Raw genomic sequence first — 20,820 nt, 5'->3', positions numbered from 1 at the left:
CACAGATGCTGCCAGATCTGTTGAGCATTTCCTACAATTTCTGGTTTAATTACAACTCCAAAAACATTGGATTACACAGAGATCAATGAGCATTTCAATTGGTTAAAGACATGTTGTAAAATTGACCTATATCTTGTTGCAGAATATTAAACTCAGATTGTCAATAGTCCTTCTATGTAACTGCCAAATTCATGGAAGTGGCAAAAAAACATTTCCACTGGATTTGTAACAAAATGGAATTTTCTCAGAGTGACAGGAACAAAAAACTGTTCATTTTTGCCCTCCCCACATGCCCTTTCAAGGACTGATGCTTCACTCCAAAGTCTATCCTTATACTACAGAACAGAGATTTTCACAAAAGTACGTGAAGGGTCCTCTACAAATACCAACACACTCATGAGGACTGTCTATCCATAATTCTGAAGGCATTAACTAAACAAAGCAAATAATGCTACTGCTGAAGAATAAAGTACAGCTGCTGAAATTAGTGCACTCAACAAACACAGAAATATTCAAAAACCCAGTGATTACCAACATCCATAGGATCCCCACCCAGAACCCAAAGCATCGGCACAGTGGTTAGCACTGCTGCCTCACAGCACCAAGGACCCAGATTTGATTCCTAGTTTGGGTCACTGTGTGGAGTTTGCATGTTCTCCCCATGTCTGCGATGGTTTCCTCCAGGTGCTCCAGTTTCCTCCACCGTCCAAAAACGTGCAGGTTAGGTGGATTGGCTTTGCAAAACTGCCCCTTAGTGTTAGGGGGACTAGCTAGGGTAAATACATGGGGTTATGGAGAATAAGGCTTGGGTGGGAATGCGGTCAGTGCAGACTCAATGAGCCGAATAGCCTCCTTCTGCACTGTAGGGATTCTATGGTCCGGGACTCCAACATGAAAATTTAATTCTGATTTTCTTGCTCTATGAATGGTGCCTGACCTGCTCTGCAGGGTATTTCCATCCAGGAAGTTAAAAGCACTGATTAACCTTCACTTTTTAATATTCTAACTTTTTAAAAAATGTTATAAGTAGGCTTACATTAACACTGCAATGAAGTTACAGTGAAAATCCCCTAGTAGCCACACTTCTGCACTTGTTCGGGTTATACTGAGCGCATGTTTAGCATGGCCAATGCACCTAACCAGCACCTCTTTCAGATTGTGGGAGGAAACTGGAGCATCTGGAGGAAACGCATGTAGACACAGGGAGAACACGCAGACTCCGCACAGACAGTGACTCAAGCCGGGAATCGAAACCAGGTCTCTGGCACCATGAGGCAGCAGTGCTAACCACTGTGCCACAGAGAGCACAGATTGGGACATACACAATGGATTAAGTTAGAACCTTCGGTACCAGGATCAGAGGTTATTTGGCAGTAAATATGAAGTTTTGCACTTCAAAATTCAGTTACACCTCCCTCAACAAACCGTAACTTTTAATGTAGAGTCTAAGGCCGTAAAAGTGGGAGTTCATATCAATTCAATGATTTCTACTTGATTGCAGTCTACACGGACCTCAACAACACACCTTATGGGAAAAAGCCAGAACATTTCTAAGTTTAACCATATGTACGTGGACCCTAGAAGTTTCATTGCTATTACTAAATCCAGGTCATTGTTGCTTTTACTTTAAAGGTGAACAATAGGCCAGCTTGATTCACATTATAGTTGTTCATTCCAATAAAATGTTTCCTGATAGCCTAACTAGAACCAAGAAACTCTGACTAGAATTGCAACAAGGATTAGTACAACAGCCTCAGCTTTTTACAATCTATGGTACAATGATTTAGATAAGTTTTTCCTCTCTCGCTTTCGGTCTTCTTCGCTGATGATACAAAGCTAGGTGGAAAGGCAAGCTGTATGGAGGACAGAGGTCACAGAGATAAAGGCTGGTTAACAGAGTGGGCAATAAGTTGGCAGATGGAGTCTCATGTGGGGATGAAAGAGACTATTCACTTTGGTTGTAAGAATAGGAAGTTTTTTTTAATAAAGGTGTGAAACTGAAATGTTGATATTCAAAAGAGACAAGGTTAGCATACAGGATTAAAGAAGTCTTGCAATGATTTCACAGGACTTTGGTGATACCACATCTGGAACAGAATCATAGAATCCCTACAGTTTTGGGATCCTAGTCTGGGGAAGGACATTCTTGCTATTGAGGGAGTCCAGCAAAGGATCACCAGACTGAATCCTGGAATGGCAGGGCTGACATATGAAGAGAGACTGGACTTGTACTCACTGGAATTTAGATGAATGAGAGGGGATCTCATAGAAACACATTAAATCTTGATGGGACTGGACAGGCTAGATGTGGGAAGAATGCTCTGATGGTGGGGAAGTGCAGAACTAGGGGTTACAGTCTAAAAATAAGGGGTAAGCCATTCAGGATTAAGATGAGGAAGAACTTCTTCACTCAGAGTTGTGAGCCTGTGGAACTCTCAACCATAGAAAGCTGTTGGGGCCAGTTCATTAGAGATGTTCAAGAGGGAGCTGGATATGGCTATTGTGGCTAAAGGGATCAAGGGGTATGGAGAGAGAAAGTGGAGTGGGATACTGGAAGTGCATGATCAGCCACGATCATATTGAATGGTAGGTGCAGGCTCAAAAGGCCAGATGGCCTAATCCACATAGAAATAATTTTCTATGTTTCTAAAACCTAATGATGTTCTGCTGTGACAGGACTTGGTAAAAGTATCCCTCGAGATTGAATGTCAGCTTGTTATTTTTTTGACTACATCACAGATTTTGACCAGATCACAATGACCCAATGAACCAGCATAAAGACTTTGGTTCACTATACTCTGCTCTGGAAGGTCTTGTGACGAAGTGGGTAATATCCCTGCCTCTGAGTCAGAAGCTCCAGGTTCAGGTCACACTCTAGGACAAGTAATGTGCATTCTAAATCAGTCCTGCAATATACTTCAACGATGATGCATGGTGAATTTCTGGATTCCATTACTGCCATCTGTATGCTGTCCATTTCCTCAGTACTTTATGTAACAAACCACAAACAGAAAAAAAACGACAAAAGGAATTATTTAAGAGGAAGCTAGGTAATTCAGCATCTGGGTTTGAAGATGTTTTTCCCTTTTTAATGTTTAGATTTTGCTTCCTTTGCTATCTGAAGATAGGCAACGCAAAGAGAAGCTAGAAGTAAAGCAATTAATATTTCATGGCTAAGATATCTTCAGGAAGGCTGTGGTTTCCTTTTCCCCTTGACTGAAATCTGGTCACCCACTTGCACAGCAGCTCCGAGCTCGAATTTACAGGTTGCTGCTTCCACAGCAGGGACAGGACAACATGGACAACTACTCTTTCAGAGGCGGCACAAAGGACTAAATGCACTCGTGTTAAATTGGATGATTAAATAATGAAAAACACATTAAGCTCTACTCTGTTGCTTATTTGAAATCATTAGGAGTCACTGGCTGAGACCACATCCTTATCAGTTCATTCTGTCAGCTGTGGTCTGGACATTAGTAATCTTCTCGAGTCAGAAGGTTGTGTGTTTAAGCCTCACACCATAAACCTGAGCACAAGATCCACACTGACACTCCACTGAAGTACTGAGGGACTGCTACACTGCTGGAAGTGTGTTTTTTTGATGAACATATTAAACCAAGACCTTGTCTGCACTCTCGCACAAGATCGTATGGTGCTGTTTTGAAGATAATATTCATCCCTCGATGAACATCACAAAATCAGAATACCCTCAATCCGGTCATTATCACATTGCTGTTTGTGGCAGCTTGTAGTGTACAAATTGGCTGTCACTTTGCCCCCATTACAAGAGACTGCACTAAAATATTTAATTGGTCGTAAAGCACTTTGAGACATCCTGACAATGTTTTATTTTCTCTGAGGTACCATGCAGCACAGCACATACTGAATGACAACCTGTGTGCTGTACAACAAATCCCAAATATCTAAAATAAACTGACACAATCTAGTTTCCAGAACATTCTGGATATTTCTATACTAATTATAATAATACTTCTGCTTCAATATTGAGCAGATACGATAATTCTGTAAAGTAGCCAAATGAGCAAAATTTCAAAAGTTATTTTTGGATAAGCGAATATTGCAGTTTGAAGTTGGATTTGTGCCTAAAACACCCTCCTGTCCCTTCGCCGCTTTTCCAATTTGCTTTGTGCTACTTTTTAAATTCATCTATTTTTCTCAAAATGTCTCCCACAACTGCAATCATTGACAAAATTGTAACCACTTCGGACTGCATTTACAATAAAACCATTGAAATGGTGAATTAGCATTTCACAAAGAACTGTCTCACTGCAGAGTCAATTCAAACCTCAACACCCAATTTATAACACACTAATTTTAATACTGCACCGGTAGTGTCATGTACCCTTAGAAACAGCTACTGCTGGGGCGGCACGGTGGCACAGTGGTTAGCACTGCTGCCTCAGTGCCAGGGACCTGATTCGATTCCCGGCTTGGGTCACTGTCTGTGTGGAGTCTGCACATTCTCCCCATGTCTGCATGGGTTTCCTCCAGGTGCTCTGGTTTCCTTCCAGTCTCTCAGAAAATCGTGCTGGTTAGGTGCACTGGCAGTGCTAAATTCTCCCTCGGTTTACCCAAACAGGTGCTGGAGTATGGCAATTAGGGATTTTCACAGCAACTTTATCGTAGTGCGAATATAAGCCTACTTGTGGCTAATAAATAAATAGATACTGCAATGGGAAAATTATAAAGTTAATATGCTGTTGAGGCTCACAGCACATGGGCTGGTTGGGACACTCAAGACTGCAGTTATCTTTCAACAAAATAAAAGCAGCTGCAAAATCCACCACTTCACAAATAAAACAAATCTGAGGGCTGTGAGGAAATGGCACAGAAAAGGAGCTGAGGCATAAATCAGCCATGATTGTATGGAATGGTGGAGCAGCCTTGAAGTGCCTGGTGGTCTACTCCTGCTTCTATTTCTTGTATCCCTTCTTCAGAAGCCCAAAGACTGAAATGCAGCTGACAGTAAACAGCATTGTCCACTATCAGCTTCACCTTCACTCGTAAAGACCTGATGTGTACCTTGCTCTGTACAGGTGGGGAACAAACGCTATTATGGGACTTTGAAAGCTAATAGTGGGTTTGTCAGCTCTGCTTCTAGCCAGCGCTGGCCGAAAGCAGCGAGTGGAAGAGTAAACTAGAAGCATTGTGAAAGACTGCTATCGGCTACAACACTACCCTCTCACAAGACAGCACCATGAAACCATAGCTGAATAGACAAGATGAAGTCAGGAAAAAATAAATGTAAACCTTTTATGTGAAGATATAAGATGACACTTCAAACTATTGTTGACTCTCATTGTAGAGGAAGTGCTATTTTTCCCATAATTGTTCCCTAATGGCTGAATTTCAATGTGTATCTAATACTTCCACAGTCCAAAAACTTGCCATAAAACAAAATTTTTCACAGTGCAACATGCAGATCTTAGACTTAAACAGGCTGGCATATCAAATCAATGTATAGGCAAAGCGTGGAATCATTTTCCCCTAACTTTTATTCATAACTCCAAGGAAAGCACAATATATGCAAGCAGTCAGCAGATTGTCAAGCAGATACTAGGTCAGAAGCACTAGTAGCACCCAAAGACAGAAAAAAAATTACTGAAAAGAGACAAGTTGCCAAAGTTTTTCCACTTTGCATTCATCAGGACAGATGCAAGAATACCAAATTTCAAATAGCCACAACAGTTTATATGCCAGGAGAAGAGAGTGCTGATTGGTTGGCAAATTGATTCTCATTGGTCAGGACATTGCCATAGAGACAACAGGGAACTACAAAGGCTCCCCAGACTCCCAAATAATTTGAAAAGGACAGCTTGGACATTTTTTGCTGTTGAGGAGAAAAGGTCCCTGCGTGTAATGTATGTCATCTCCAATAAGTGTAAACGAGCCATGTTATGAGCTTGACTGATTATTTTAAATTGGTCAGTGTAGCTGTGAGCGCAGAATCCCATCTAACAGTAGACATTTAGTTTTGGGTTTGTGAGCATGGGTTGGTTGAGTATGGTCAAGACTAGGCTTATCACAAAAACAATCAAAGGAACATGCTAGAATAGGCAAAATACAGTGGATGCTGGAATCTGAAACAAGAAGGGAGACTGCTGGAAAATCTCTTAGGACTGGCAGTAACTATAAGGAGACAAAATAGAGTTAAGAAACATGCTGTTTGATTTGATCAACCAATTGCTGCACATATGGTCTTCATACCTGGCATCGCCCCAGCACATTCATTCATACACTAAGTTATAGAATCAGCACAGAAACAGGCCCTTCAGCCCAACTCATCCCTGCAGACCAGGGTTCCTAAACTGAACTAGTTCCATTTGCTTGCAGACAACCCATACCCTTCTAAATTTTTCCCATCCATATACCTGTCCAAATATCTTTTAAATGTTGTCATTGTACCTACCTCTACCACCTCTTCTGCCAGCTCAAGTGTGGTATCAAATCTACAGTGCAGAAGGCCATTTGGCCCATCAGGACTGCACAAACAACAATCCCACCCAGGTCCTATCCACATAACCCCACATATTTACCCTACTAGTCCCCCTGACACTAAGGAGCAATTTATCATAGCCAATTAACCTAACCCTCACATCTTTGAACTGTGGGAGGAAATCCACACAGACACAGAGAGAACATGCAAACTACATATATAGTGACCCAAGGCAGGAATTAAACCCAGGTCCCTAGAGCTACAAGGCAGCAGTGTTAACCACTGTGCCGCCTAGAACATTTTTTGGACTGATGGCAGCATCCTGTTATTGGAAACTACAACTTGCAAAACCACTGCACAGTAGCAATGTGAAGTGGTTTGCTTAGCTAAAGACTGTCACTGAAAAATGCTACTCTCCCACAAACTACCTGAGAAAAGCAGAGTATTTTAAAACATTTGAGCAACAGGTTAAACAAGCCATTTGATTATAAATGGTTCTTGTCAAACATCTGTTTGTTGATAGACCTGCCAAGCATTTCTTGCACTTTTTGTTTTTACACCCAGTGTTATATTGCTGACAAGCCAGCAACAGAAACCAACATAGCTGAGTTAACCAAGATGTGGAGATGCCAGTGTTGGACGGAGTGGACACAGTAAAAAGTCTCACAACACCAGGTTAAATTCCAACAGGTTTATTTGGAATCACAAGTTTTTGGTGCGCTACTCACCTGATGAAGGAGCAGCACTCCGAAAGCTCTGATTCCTAATAAACCTGTTAGACTTTAACCTGGTGTTGTGAGACTCACTTGATGAAGAAGCAGCGCTCTGAAAGCTCGTAATTCCTAATAAACCTGTTGGACTTCAACCTGGTGTTTTGAGATTTCTTACTGAGTTAACTAAGGGAAAGGAAAGTGTTCCAACAAACTCAAAAATATATTTCTCACATCACCAAACAGTCAGAGAAACCAATACAATCAGCCAACATGAGACTCACACAATAAATCTCACATGATATCCTCAATATGAGATTTACTGCAGTAAAAACCAGCACAGCAATGCCTGTTAAACCTGGGAGGGGACACAACTCTCACTGGGCACTGGGTCAGATTGGAGACTAGTAGCTGAGGTTGAACTGGTTGTGTGGGGGGTGGCGAGGGGGGGGGATATTGCTTCTCAGGCTTCTGGCTAAGATTAGGAATAATGCCTGCTCATCAGCTTGGATCCAGTACATCTCTTTTGTGGGGACCATCATTTGGATTCAATTTGAATTAGATTTTGGAGCAAGCAATCAGGTGGATTAGGGGGTTGCCCCTACACACTGGCTTTATAACTCCAAAATAAATACACTAAAAACCAGGTTTTACAACCCATTGCGTGTCAGAGAGCAACACGGCCACTGGATCCAGCTCAATGTCCCCATGGCTGGAGCAGAGTGTGCAGCAGGACAGAGAGGAACCCCCAACACACTGCCTCAGACTGGGGGACGACAGATAAACCCACCCCAGTGGACACACACATACCCTCACCCCCACCCCCAGACACACACACACACACACACCCACCCCAGTGGACACACACATACCCTCACCCCCACCCCCAGACACACACACACACACACACATGCCCAACCCCCCCCCGGACACACACACAGCCCCCCACCCCCGGACACACACACAGCCCCCCACCCCCCATCCCCGGACACACACACACCCCCCCCCCGGACACACACACACACACACACACACACACACAGCCCCCACCCCCGCTCTCTGGGCCTCTGCCGCAGCCTGGGGCTCGGCCGCTCTCCCTGAGCCGGAGCCCGGGTTCCGAGGCCGGGATCGCCGCACCGACACTGCCCCCCTCTCCCCCGCAGCCCCCCGGGATCCGGCAGTGAGCTCCCCCCGGGCCCGGGTCTCACTCACCCTCCCCTCACTCACCCTCCCCTCACTCACCGGGCCGCCGCTCCGCTCCAACCGCCGCTGCTCCCAAAACTGTCGGCCAAACACAAGCGGCGCGACGTCAGCGGCCCTTAAAGGGGTGGTGCTTAAAGGCAACGTCTCCCGGTCCAGACCCAGGGGTCCCACATCCAGGTGTGTCCAGATCCAGGTGTGTTCAGATCCAGGTGTGTCCAGATGCAGATGTGTCCAAATCCCGGTGTGTTCAGACCCAGTTGTGGGAGCTCCTCTCCCTCCCAATTCAGCATTCATACTCTGTAATCATTTACATTCATGAAGGGTCATCCAGACTTGAAATGTTGGCTCTGTTCTCTCTCACAGAGGCTGTCAGACCTGCTGAGATCTTCCAGCATTTCTGTTTTTGTTTCAGATTCCAGCATCTCCAGTATTTTGCCTTTATCTCTCTTTGCTTATATACCTGGAAGCCACCATCAGTGTCAGGGGTATTGCTTTTGCCCCAGTTATTTCCTCCTTCACTTTGTTGTCCGAAGACAGATCCACAATATTGAAAACTTGGCATTGGGTAGGGAGAGGAAGCAGGTCTCAAATCCACCCCAGCAGGTGTGGGGTATCAAACCCTGTGCTACTAACACCAATCTGATTCCTGCTGGCCATTCACCCAACTGAGCCAATCAGCCACCCAAGGATTTGATTTGATTTGATTAATTATTGTCACATGTGTTAGTATACAGTGAAAAGTATTGTTTCTTGTGCAATATGCAGACAAGCATACTGTACATAGAGAAGGAAAGTAGAGAGTGCAGAATGTAGTGTTAAAGCATAGCTTGGGTGTTGGGAAAGATCAGTTTAATATGAGGTATGTCCATTCGAGTGTCTGATGGCAGAAGGGAAGAAGTTGTTCTTGAATCGGATGGTACCTGACCTCAGACTTTTGTATCTTTTTTCTGATGGAAGAAGATAGAAGACAGTATGTCCAGGGTGCGTGGGGTCCTTGATTATGCTGGGCACTTTGCCGAAGCCATCCAAGGATTTGATTTGATTTGATTAATTATTGTCAACGGGAAGTATAGACAAAGTCAATGGATGGGAGAGTGTTTTGCGTGCTGGATTGGGCTTCATTCACTTTGTAGTTTTCTTGCCATCTTGGGCAGAGCAGGAGCCACACCAAGCTGTGATACAACCAGAAAGAATGCTTTCTATGGTATATCTGTAAAAATTGGTGAGAGTCATAGCTGATATGCCAAATTTCCTTAGCCTCCTGGGAAAGTAGAGGCTTTGGTGGGCTTTCTTAACTATAGCGTCAGCATGGAGAGACGTGACAGGTTGTTGGCGATCTGGACACCTCAAAACTTGAAGCTTGCGACCATTTCCACTTCATCCCTGTTGCTGTAAATGGGGGCATGCCCACCACTACGCTTCCTGAAGTCGATGACAATCTCCTTCATTTTGTTGACATTGAGGGCGAGATTATTGTTGTCGTACAAGAGGCCCAAAGAGTCCAAATTGCTAGAACAACATTCATTTTTACTTGCATGGCATTACCTGGAGTTTGCAATAATGATGGTTGCAGCTGAACAGAATTTCTGTTCTTATTGCCTGTCATTGGCATGTGTTGGAAGGATTTACAAGTTGATACTCAACTAGTTATGAATGCAACCCACTGGTCCCAGAGTGGGACTCACACTCCGAGCATCTGGAGCAGAAGCAGGGACGTTACCCATTGTGACATCCACATCTGTTCGTCTGTAAACAATATACGCCGGAAACTACTGGACTGATTTCAACAGAACTTGGTACACAGATAGAATGTGGCCGAAGGGAGAACTGCTTAGTTTTTGGCGATTTTGTTAGGATGAACAGTAACTTAATAGAGGCATATAAGACGATCAGAGAGTTGGATAGGGTGGACAGTGAGAGCCTTTTTCCTCAGATGAAGATGGCTAGTGCGAGGGGACATAGCTTTAAATTGATGGGTGATAGATATAGGACAGGTGTCAGAGGTAGGTTCTTTATTCAGAGTGTAGTAAGGGTGTAGAATGCCCTGCCTGCAACAGTAGTGGACTCGCCAACATTAAGGACATTTGAATGGTCATTGGATAAACATATGAATAATATTGGAATAGTGTAGGTTAGATGGGCTTTAGATTGGTTCACATGTCAGCGCAACATCGAGGGCCGAAGGGCCTGTACTGCGCTGTAATGTTCTATGTTCTATGTCTTTTGTTTAGAATATTGTGGGTTGTTTTATTTAGAATTTTGTTGTTTGTTTTAAAATGTTGTGGATTGACTCAGATACTGCAGTGGAATTTGTCACAGCTATCAAAAGTTGAGCAGAGTTTTCAGAGCAAGTTATTGGATGTGGATTGCCTGAAGCCTCCTCAGCGAGATGGAAGCCCTTGATTAAAAACATTTTTTTTTTGGCTTCGTAGTTACAGAGCAACAACCAGGCAGGGAAAAGCCTCAAGACAGAAAGGTGTCATTGTAATAACATTGGAGTGAACGCAACATGGCAAATATATGCGTTCACATCGAGTGCCCTCGTCACTTGTTCTGCTGGTTTTTGGATTTACTTTCGCTATATTATTCTTTATCCCCCAATGAGCCTCTGCTCGAGTCTCCTCTCAGCTCCTGGCCTTTCAAAGCTGAAGTGCCCACGATTCTCCTTCTTTTCTCTCATCATTCCATCCGCTAAAACAAGCTTTGTGTTGTTGAGTGATGTGCTTCCATGTGTTTGTTTGTACTGGCACAGGATTTATTTACATGAAATGGTTGCGTAATTTGTGCAATAATTGCAGGAAATATGCCTTCAGGGGAAGGTTTTGTAGATGGAAGGTCGCCTAAAAACAATTCAAATATTGATGTGTGAATAATAATAATAATGCAACCGCTGCCTGTTTTATTTTCTCACCATATTTCTGTCAATCATCTTAACTCCCCCCAGTTTCCTGTCTGGGTTAGTCTCTTCACCAGGGGGCTGTGGTTGCTCAGAATTTGAGGATATTCAAAGCTGAGATCAATAGACTTTTGGATACCAAGGGAATCAAGTGAATCAAGGGGATAGTGCAGAAAAATGAAGTTCCAGTTGAAGATCAGCCATGATCTTCTTGAATGATGCAGCAAGCCTGAGGGGCAAAATGATCAACTTCTGCTTCTATTCTTTATATCTTGGGGATCCACACAGGGGTTGGTACGGCAGTCAGATGATGAAGGGGTAAGCTGCGATGAATTAGAGCTTTGTAAATGTCTGAGGGACGAGGGGAGTGGCTGTGGGATAGGAGGATTGCGACTGGAGTTTGAGAAGCCATAGAGGAGTGAAAGAATTGTGGGGGTGGTGTGGTTACACCGTGCGGGGGTTTGGGCTGCTCTCCAATGAGCCTCAGGGGCCAGTTCAGGAGGGAGGACCACACACTCCACCTACTCTCCAGTCTACCAGCTGCCTATGCAGAAAAACCTGCCAGGCCAGCCGCTTGGCATAAGCCTCTCTCCCATGGTTTAATTTCCATGACAACCATCGGAATTGCCATTCCTTTTTTTATTCTTTTGACATATTGAATTGTAATATCTTAAGCAACAGAGGTTCTACGAATCATAAATTGATAGAGTCCCAACAGTGCAACAGGAGGCCTTTTGGCCCATCAAGCCTGCACTGACTCTCTGACACAGCCATTTTCTCCAGGCCCTATCACTGTAGCCCCACATATTTACCCCTCTAATCCCCACGGAGCGGCAATTTAGTGTGGCCAATCCACTTAATCTGCACATCTTTGGACTGTGGGAGGAAGCTGGAGCACCCGGAGGAAATCCAGGAGGAGACACAGGAAGAATGTGTAAACTCCACACACCCACCCAAGGCTGGGATCGAACCCAGATCTCTGACATTGAGAGGCAGCAATGCTAACCACTATGCCACCGTGCCACCCCATCAATTAAACATCAGACGTCTAAATGTGAATGTGATGAAAGGGCACTGGATGGAAATGATATACATGATCATTACTTTCTTGTCCTTATTATAACTAACCTTTGCACAGATGTGCAACCTTCCCTCTTGTTCTTTGGATGTGAAAAGCTCCTCTCACCAGTTCCATCTGGTGGCTACTTGCAGTAGTTCAACTGACTTGAATTAAGACAGAGGCAGCAGGGTGGATTGTCAAAGAATTTAACTGTGATGTGAGGAGCAGGGCAAGAAGTACAGAAGGGTGTGAGGAAGTTTTTTTTTAACAGCGCGTGGTGTGGAAGTGGAGACAATCAATGATTTTGAAAGGATATTGGATGGGCAGATCCTGAAATTTTGGGGGAGGGGGGGGAGATCCAGTTCAGAACTAATAATAATTTGTTTTAAGTGGGTAAAGTCTGAGATTGAAAACACTGACACAGTGAATAAAGACACAAGATTCCATGGGTTTTGAACAAACAAAAATAAACTTTACACCACAAGTTCAAAAAGATGAACCAATTTGCAATATATATCTTATACGCTAACATTCAAGCATGAGGTACATGCGAATTGATAGGTAAACTATGGTACTTTGCACAATAGATGACAAATAAGACCAAAACAGATTCCATGGATTTCTCAAATGTTAGGAATGTGTTAACAGACCTTCCAATTAAGTCCTAATTTGATGTGAATTGTTGAATAGAAATCTCAGATATATAAAGAGGCTGCACATGGCACTGGATGTTGGTGGAGAATTGTATATGGAGTTGGATCAAAGAAATAAAGGTAGTTCATGAAGAAGCAGAATTTGTGTCCCCTTACTGAACTAGAACTGGGAGGCTCAAATATCAACAACCCATCAAGGTGTTTGTTACATTGTGAGCCAACCAATCTCATTCAAAATTCATCTTTCTCACACAGGTTTCCAATCTTTAAAGAAATTGCCTTGGAATTCTGTCCAAAATTCATTCCCACTTGGACGGCAACCCACCTGCATAATTTCAACCTTGTCTCCAAGATCCCTTAACCTTAAGTCTTCGAGCAGTCCCAAGCTTCACCTTCCAAGCACAATTTCAGATCTTTGACGATGCCAAGTAGAACACCACTTCTCCAAAGTGGTACCTTTGCTCCAACATCCTGCAGCACAGAGTCATCCACCTTTGTCTTCCTGGTTCTTCGGGACTCCTCTCATGCCCACTTTGCTTAAAGTCTGTAACTCTTCTTTGAATTCAGAGCCTATTGCTCTGCTGTTTTCCTTAACTTCACTTAAGGTGACCTATTTCTGTTCCCTGGCTTTGTCTGTTACCTGGGACTACCTGTTGGGACCTCTCCTTGACCCCACCCTATCCTGTTTTTGTGTCCTGTTCCTTGAGACTTATTCTTACAATGGCATTCTCAATGGACTGTATTGGTCAATTTCAAAGAGAGCTATACAAAGGCCATCTGCATTTACTGAGCGGTTTCAACCCACTGATCTCTGTGAAGGAATTCCTCATTGGACTTGGATTCTGGATTCTATGATGCACATGAACCAATATTTATTTTTTCTGTGGTCTCTACACCGTAAATCCTTTTTTCTCCTATCCCCCTTTTTACTGTGTGAGTGCAGACGTACATACTCCACCTCCCACATTTTGAAAGTGCACAAACAAACTATTGTGTGGGGTTAAACTATTTGCTGTGAGATTGTTAATAGAAAATTGGTTCAGACAAAAACTGAGGGATTGGGAAATACGCCACCACTTACAAAGAGGCAAACAAGTCTTCAACTAGTAGATGGGTGGTGAGAGGAGAAATTAGTGCTGTTTAAATTAATGCCCCTCCTATTCATAACAACAGTGATTGTTAGTAGAGTATTCCACCATAGAGCCATCACACTTGAGTCAACCTGGTTCTCACCTTGTGTTCACACACAGACACTTCCAGCAGGACCACTGAAAAAGCAGCTCAGCATCAGGGATCCCAATTAATCTTCCTTTCCCAAGTGACGGACACCAGTGCCAATTGTAGTGCATCTACCATTACCCTGGCTAAGGGTTACATAAACAGATGGGGAAAGAAACAAAACATGTAGAAATTATTCATACAGCATGTCAGTACACACAGTCAATTAGTGTGTCCTGTTCCTTGGGAGCATTTTGGCATCAATTTGAAAGACTATAACTTGTTAGCCAACTGCTTGGAGATTAATTTGTTCACTTCCTCTGTAAAATGAAATGGTCTAACCATAAACAGGAGCAAAATATTACTGAAACAAGGATGAGTGTTTCTTTCCTAAATTATGGGATTGCAAGCTAAACATGCTGTAATGATCCAAAGTTTATTTTAAAGCTTCAAGTCTCAACCGTTGCACCATGATTAATGTTCTCTGACTTGGAAGAATTGGTGTCCTTACCTTACAGATTGAGATTGGGTGATATAGTTTGTGAGCTGGTGCTGCTGCCTTCTGCTTTTGTTACTGAAGTTGCTTCTGACAACAATCCAAGGTTGAAGAGCTAAGGTTCTAAACTTAGAGAGTAATTGGGAATAGAAACACTAGTGCACGTGGGGCTAAGTGATGTTTTCCATTGGCTAACTGACAAATTTCACTTTGTCCAACATGACCGACCCAGCTATCTCCAGATGAAGAAATCTCCCAGAACTCTCCAGGCTTCAGCACCAACCAACGCATCTTTTGGAAAATTTCCTCTGTTGCCCAATAACCTTTCACAAGTGTATCTGTACCTTGTAACCAGCCTTATTCTATAACCAAAGCCGGGACAGAAAGCCTGAAAGGTGTGTGGTAACGTGACTGAGGCCAAGTGTAAAGGAAGCAGGGGAATGGCTAAAGTGAGATGTCCATCTTTAAACATCAGAACAACGCAGGAAGGCCAATAGCACATACTGCACATGCTGCCAAAGATCGACCCCTCTATACCAGACAGCTACAGATCACAGTGCACCCAATCCTCACCTTTATAGTTTTGCCTCCAACTCCTGGATCCATCTTGCTGTGTAAGGAGATGCATCCCACTCTCCAAGAAGTGCAGTCTCACCCAAAATAAATGTAACATTGAAAGAGACACCTAGTAAATCTGTCAATCCAAATAAGTAGTGTCCAGTCCCCCAACTAGAAGAGGAAATTGATTTTTTTTGATTCATTATTGTCACACGTATTACTAAACAGTGAAAAGTATTGTTTCTTGGGTGCTATACAGACAAAGCATACCCTTCATAGAGAAGCAAATGAGAGAGTGCAGATGTAGTGTTACCGTTATAGCTAGGGTGTGGGGAAAGATCAACTTAATATGAGATAGGTCCATTCAGAAGTAGACTGAAAAAAGACAAAATTAAACAGAAAATTGACACTTAAATGTCAAAATAAGACAATCCAATTAGGATTGTCTGTGTGGAGTCTGCACGTTCTCCCTGTGTCTGTGTGGGTTTCCACCGGGTGCTCCGGTTTCCTCCCACAGACTGAAAGATGTGCTGGTTAGGTGCACTGGCCATTTCCCTCAGTGCACCCAACACAGGCGCCAGAGTGTAGCGACAAGGGGATTTTCACAGTAATGAAATTACCTTCATAAGCCTACTTGTGACACTAATAAAAAAAACTTTAATCACTTTCCCATTTATTAAAAATTTATTAAAATTTTCTTTAATAAATATGTTTTTAAAATGTTTGTAATAAAAGTGTTTTTAAAAATGAACAATTTTATTAAATTGGTTTTGTTCTTAACATTAAAGTAAAATTGCCTTCCTTGTAATAACAAACATTCAGATGGATAATATGTTCATCAGTCACTAAATAAGCTTGTTGGTCTTTTGCAACAGAGCTCACATACAGTCAAAGAGGTTTCCAACATAGAAACAGGCCCTTCGGCTCAACTTGTCCATACCACCCTTTTCTTTTAAACCCCTAAGCTAATCCAACTGCCCACATTTGGCCCATATCCGTCTATACCCATTGTACCCATGTAACTATCTAAATGCTTTTTAAAAGACAAAATTGTACTCGCCTCTACTACTACCTCTGGCAGCTTGTTCCAGACACTCACCATCTTCTGTGTGAAAAAATTGCCCCTCTGGACACTTGTGTATCTCTCCCCTCTCCCCTGAAACCTATGCCCTCTAGTTTTAGACTCCCCTACCTTCGGGAAAAGATATTGACCATTTAATTGATCTGTGTCCCTCATTATTTTATAGACCTCTATAAGATCACTCCTCAGCCTCCTACGCTCCAGAGAAAAAGTCCCAGTTTATCCAGCCTCTCCTTATAACTCAATCCATCAAGTCCCCGTAGCATCCTAGTAAACTTTTCTGCACTCTTTCTAGTTTAATACTATCCTTTCTATAATAGGGTGACCACAATTGCACACAGTATTCCAAGTGTGGCCTTATTAATATTTTCTACAACTTCAACAAGATATTCCAACTCCTGTATTCAACGTTCTGACCAATGAAACCAAGTATGCCGAATGCCTTCTTCACCACTCTGTCCACCTGTGACGCCACTTCCAAGGAACTATGAACATGTACCCCTAAGATCTCTTTGTTCTGTAACTGTCCCCAATGCCTACTATTAACTGAGTAAGTCCTGCCCTGGTTCAATCTACCAAAATGCATCATCTCGCATTTGTCCAAATTAGACTCCATCTGCCATTCATCAGCCCACTGGCCCAATTGATCAAGATCCTGTTGCAATTGGAGATAACTTTCTTCACTGTCCACTATGCCATCAGTCTTAGTGTCATCAGCAAACTTACTAACCAGGCCCCCTATATTCTCATCCAAATCATTAATATAAATGACAAATAACAGTGGATCCAGCACTGATCCCTGAGGCACACTGCTGGTCACAGGCCTCCAGTTTGAAAAACTACCCTCTGCAACCAACATCTGGCTTCTGTCAAGAAGCCAATTTTGTATCTATTTAGACACCTCACCCTGGATCCCACAAAATTTAACCTGATTCAACAACCTATCATATGGTAGCAACATCAACACATTTTCATTCAAGTTTAACTAGCAAAGGGGAAAAAAAAATCAAAAACTCACAAATGTTAAAATGTGAACTATTCAACCACAAATATTTTGAAGGTAAATTTTGATTTATTTAGACTCAAAAGTGTGACAAACAAGAATTGTTCAATAGGCGTAAACCTTGACTTTCTGAACTTCTTTGTCCTCACATTCCCTTTTTCTACTGTAGTAATAAAATGTGTTATCACGTCTTTGAAGTTTTTTCACGTATCCAGTGTCTGGCCAACGATCCACCTGCGTTGAATAGAACATCACTGTCTCAGTTTTGTCATCCATTTCCTTGAGTATCTCACACATACAGCACATCGCAAACTGAAATGTAGCCATTGAGATGCAGCATATGAAATATTTCGGTAGCTGTTGCAATACATCATAAAACTTCCTAAAAATTATTTTACAAGCATTGTGTGGGATGGTATTTATTCTTTATTTGATAAGTATTTCACAGTTCCCCAGTGGGAATTAACTAACCAATGTTAGGTTTGTAAAATGAGGACAAAAATCTACGGTGCCTAGACCATCAGATTGTTTCAAAAGCTGCGTTTTCCTCAGAGAAATGTAACAATCGCTACTTTTAAATTAGGAGATAGTTTTAAACTGCCTTTATGTTATAAAAATCAGTGGCACAGTGGTTAGCACTGCTGTCTCATAGCGCCAGGGTCCTGGGTTCAATTCCCAGCTTGGGTCACTGTCTGTGAGGAGTCTGCACGTTCTCCCCGTATCTGTGTGGGTATCCTCCAGGTGCTCCGGTTTCCTCCCACAGTCTGAAAGGTGTGCTGGTTAGGTGTATTGGCCATGCTAAATTCTCCCTCAGTGTACCTGAACAGGCACTGGAGTGTGGTGACATGAGGATTTTCACTCCATTGCAGTGTTAATGTAAACCTACTTGTGACACTAACAAAATAAATTTTAAATCAGTCTTTATAACTTGTAGAATTGTAGAACTTGGCCATAATGCATTTGTGACTTCATCAGTCAAACCTGGTTGACCTTACAAGTCGAGCTAAGTATGTCTCATTATTGTCACCACGAGGGTGATCATACTACAGGTTAAACCATCTGGATTAGATAAATGTGTACTACCCTTTATAAAATTTCTGCAGGTTTTTAATTATAAAAATGGAAATTAGTCAATTGTCGCATGCAGTTAATAAATCATGGAATTCATTACCCCATCTACTTGTTTTACTTGCTTGTATTCTATTTCATCTCTGTACCCAGCTTGTTGAAATCGATACAAATTTTCAATTTCTTCAGTCCACTGTTTGGCACGGCTCATAAATTTTGGTTTTACTTCCTGCCCTTGGGTTCCAAAATCTCTCAAAGACATAATGTAATAAATACCTAAAATAGAAAAGGAAGTAAAAGTCTACCCTCTAACGTACACCTTCACATAAACTGGTTTACAAATCACACCTTTATCACTGATTATTTTTTAAACTTCAGCACCAATATATGAAAAATCTGAAGTTGTTTTAGTGTGGGCACGGATCCTTCAGAATACATATAATAGGAAGTGTTACATTTATATTGAGCTTTTCATGCTTCAGGACATCCCAAGTTACTCTACAGCCAATGACATATATTTGAATTGCAGTCACTATTATAATGTAGGAAACGGGGCAACCAATTTGCACACAGCAAAACCCCACAAACAGCAATGACAGATAACCTGCTTTAGCTGCTTGAGGGATGAATATTGGTCAAGACACCAAGGTAAAACTCCCCCGCTCTTCTTCAAATAGTGACATTGTCCATGTCATTTGGAAATGCATGCTGTGACCTGCCCAATATGTGTGGAGCATGAATACAAAGCCATCACTGTGCAGAAGGATACTGAGAGATGTAACTTAAATGAACTTTCTCTTTGTATGATTCGAAATGGATACTCGTTGTCAAAGGATAGGGGGAGAAAGCAGGAATATGGTGTTGAGATAGAGGATCAGCCATTGAATGGTGGAGCAGGTTTAAGGGGCTGAATAGCCTAACTCTCCTATTTTCAGTGGTGCAGTGGTTAGCAAAACTGCCTCACAGCTCCAGGGACTCAGGTTGGATGGCTGGCTTGGGTTTCTGTCTATACGGAGTTTACACGTTCTCCCTGTGTCTGTGTGGGTTTCCTCTGGGTGCTCTGATTTCCTCCCACAGTCCAAAGATGTGCAGGTTAGGTGGATTGGCCATGCTAAGTTCTCCCCCAGTGTACCCAAACAGGTGCTGAAATGTGGTGACAAGGGGATTTTCACAGTAACTTCATTACAGTGTAAATGTATGCCTACTTGTAATAAACTAATAAATAAATTTTATTTTCTATGTTTCCTTTACAGTCATGTCTCTCTTATCTAAGAACCTTAAGGGATATCTATTGACAAAAATTCTGTAGTTTATTGGCAAAGAGCATTGGTAATTTTACTTGGGATCACCCTGCTCTTCAGGGTATTAATATTCAAGGCTATTGAGTGGGGAAACTTCCCAGTGACGGATCTGTTCCCCAAATCCAGCAATGAGTCAGTCTGGCCAATCTACAGCAGTAGCCTGAAGTACTGCAGACTTGCCTGGCTCTGCTGAAGGATGACCAACCTTCCCGAAGGTGTGGAGTGTAAACTCCAATCCCTGGGACCGCATTTTTGAACCAGATGCTTGCTTACTTCAATCATCCTCCAGTTCCCCCATAGTGAGATCCCCATAGTTAGCTGATTAGTTATTTAGCTTGCTAAAAATTCGGCAGCAAAGACACACAGGAGAAGAACTTACCTTTGAAATGCTGCACAATTGGTTATTTCTACACAGAAAACACAGGCTGGACTGTTACTTTATCCTGGATTGCTGGACGTTGGATGTCGTTGGCGTGTTGTTGTCATCTGTAACCAGGCAACTCATGACGCTACAATGCAGCTGAGAATACTCTTCCGGACTCATTGCAAACCATGTGGGGACTGTAACAGCCCATTCTGAATGAACTGCCTTGTGTTCCTCCACATGGCCAAACCATCCTTCAAACACACATGTTTGATGAATGCCATTGAAAGCATTTTCCCGATTCATACAACAAATTACTTCAAGAAGCCTAAATTTCCAAGTTATTTGTTTTATAAATCAGTAATTGAACGTCAGTTAACAGGGAGAAACACTGTGACAGTACATGGGAGACTGAATTAGTGGAACAATAAAGCAAGATTGCAAAGGAGAACCTCGGGATTGGACAGAATGTGACAAAGTGGCAGACAGTAATGAGGTTAGGGACGGATTCTGGTTAGGGTCTCTATAAGTATTAATATATCAGAGAATGTAATACATTCACCAACTGGATTTGCAGAGGCAATCCATAGAGACTTGAATTGCTCTGAATTAATATGTGGCAGCATAATGTTAATTCCTGAGATTGGAAGAATGGGGAGGAGGGCACTTTTGAGAACACTACTGCTGTACATGGCCACCTGTGTGGCTGCAGTCATTGAGGTTACTATGCCAGTTGAAACATTGAACTGAGG

At 42.5% G+C, this 20,820-nt stretch overlaps 2 protein-coding genes across 2 annotated transcripts in view; both read right to left on the bottom strand.

Annotated features, from left to right (window-relative positions):
• The window catches only part of tmem243b (transmembrane protein 243, mitochondrial b), a 29,813-nt gene extending 21,337 nt beyond the window's left edge, over positions 1-8,476 (bottom strand). The window contains exon 1 of the mRNA XM_080207773.1: positions 8,410-8,476. The gene's annotated coding sequence lies outside the window, so the exon portion shown is untranslated. The remainder of the gene's footprint in view (positions 1-8,409) is intronic.
• An 8,817-nt stretch (positions 8,477-17,293) lies between these two features.
• Positions 17,294-20,197, bottom strand: meig1 (meiosis/spermiogenesis associated 1). Its single transcript, XM_080207111.1, has 3 exons — positions 20,084-20,197; positions 18,507-18,679; positions 17,294-17,569 (listed from the first exon to the last, which is right to left on the bottom strand). The coding sequence occupies exons 2-3, from the start codon at positions 18,663-18,665 to the stop codon at positions 17,441-17,443; spliced, it is 288 nt and encodes a 95-aa protein (XP_080063237.1). The 5' UTR covers positions 18,666-18,679; positions 20,084-20,197; the 3' UTR covers positions 17,294-17,440.
• Positions 20,198-20,820: the final 623 nt, after the last annotated feature.

Source organism: Carcharhinus amblyrhynchos, chromosome 19 (genome assembly GCF_965287045.1).
Source record: "Carcharhinus amblyrhynchos chromosome 19, sCarAmb.v2.hapA, whole genome shotgun sequence".
Taxonomy (NCBI): domain Eukaryota; kingdom Metazoa; phylum Chordata; class Chondrichthyes; order Carcharhiniformes; family Carcharhinidae; genus Carcharhinus; species Carcharhinus amblyrhynchos.
This window is presented reverse-complemented; position numbering and strand designations above follow the sequence as displayed.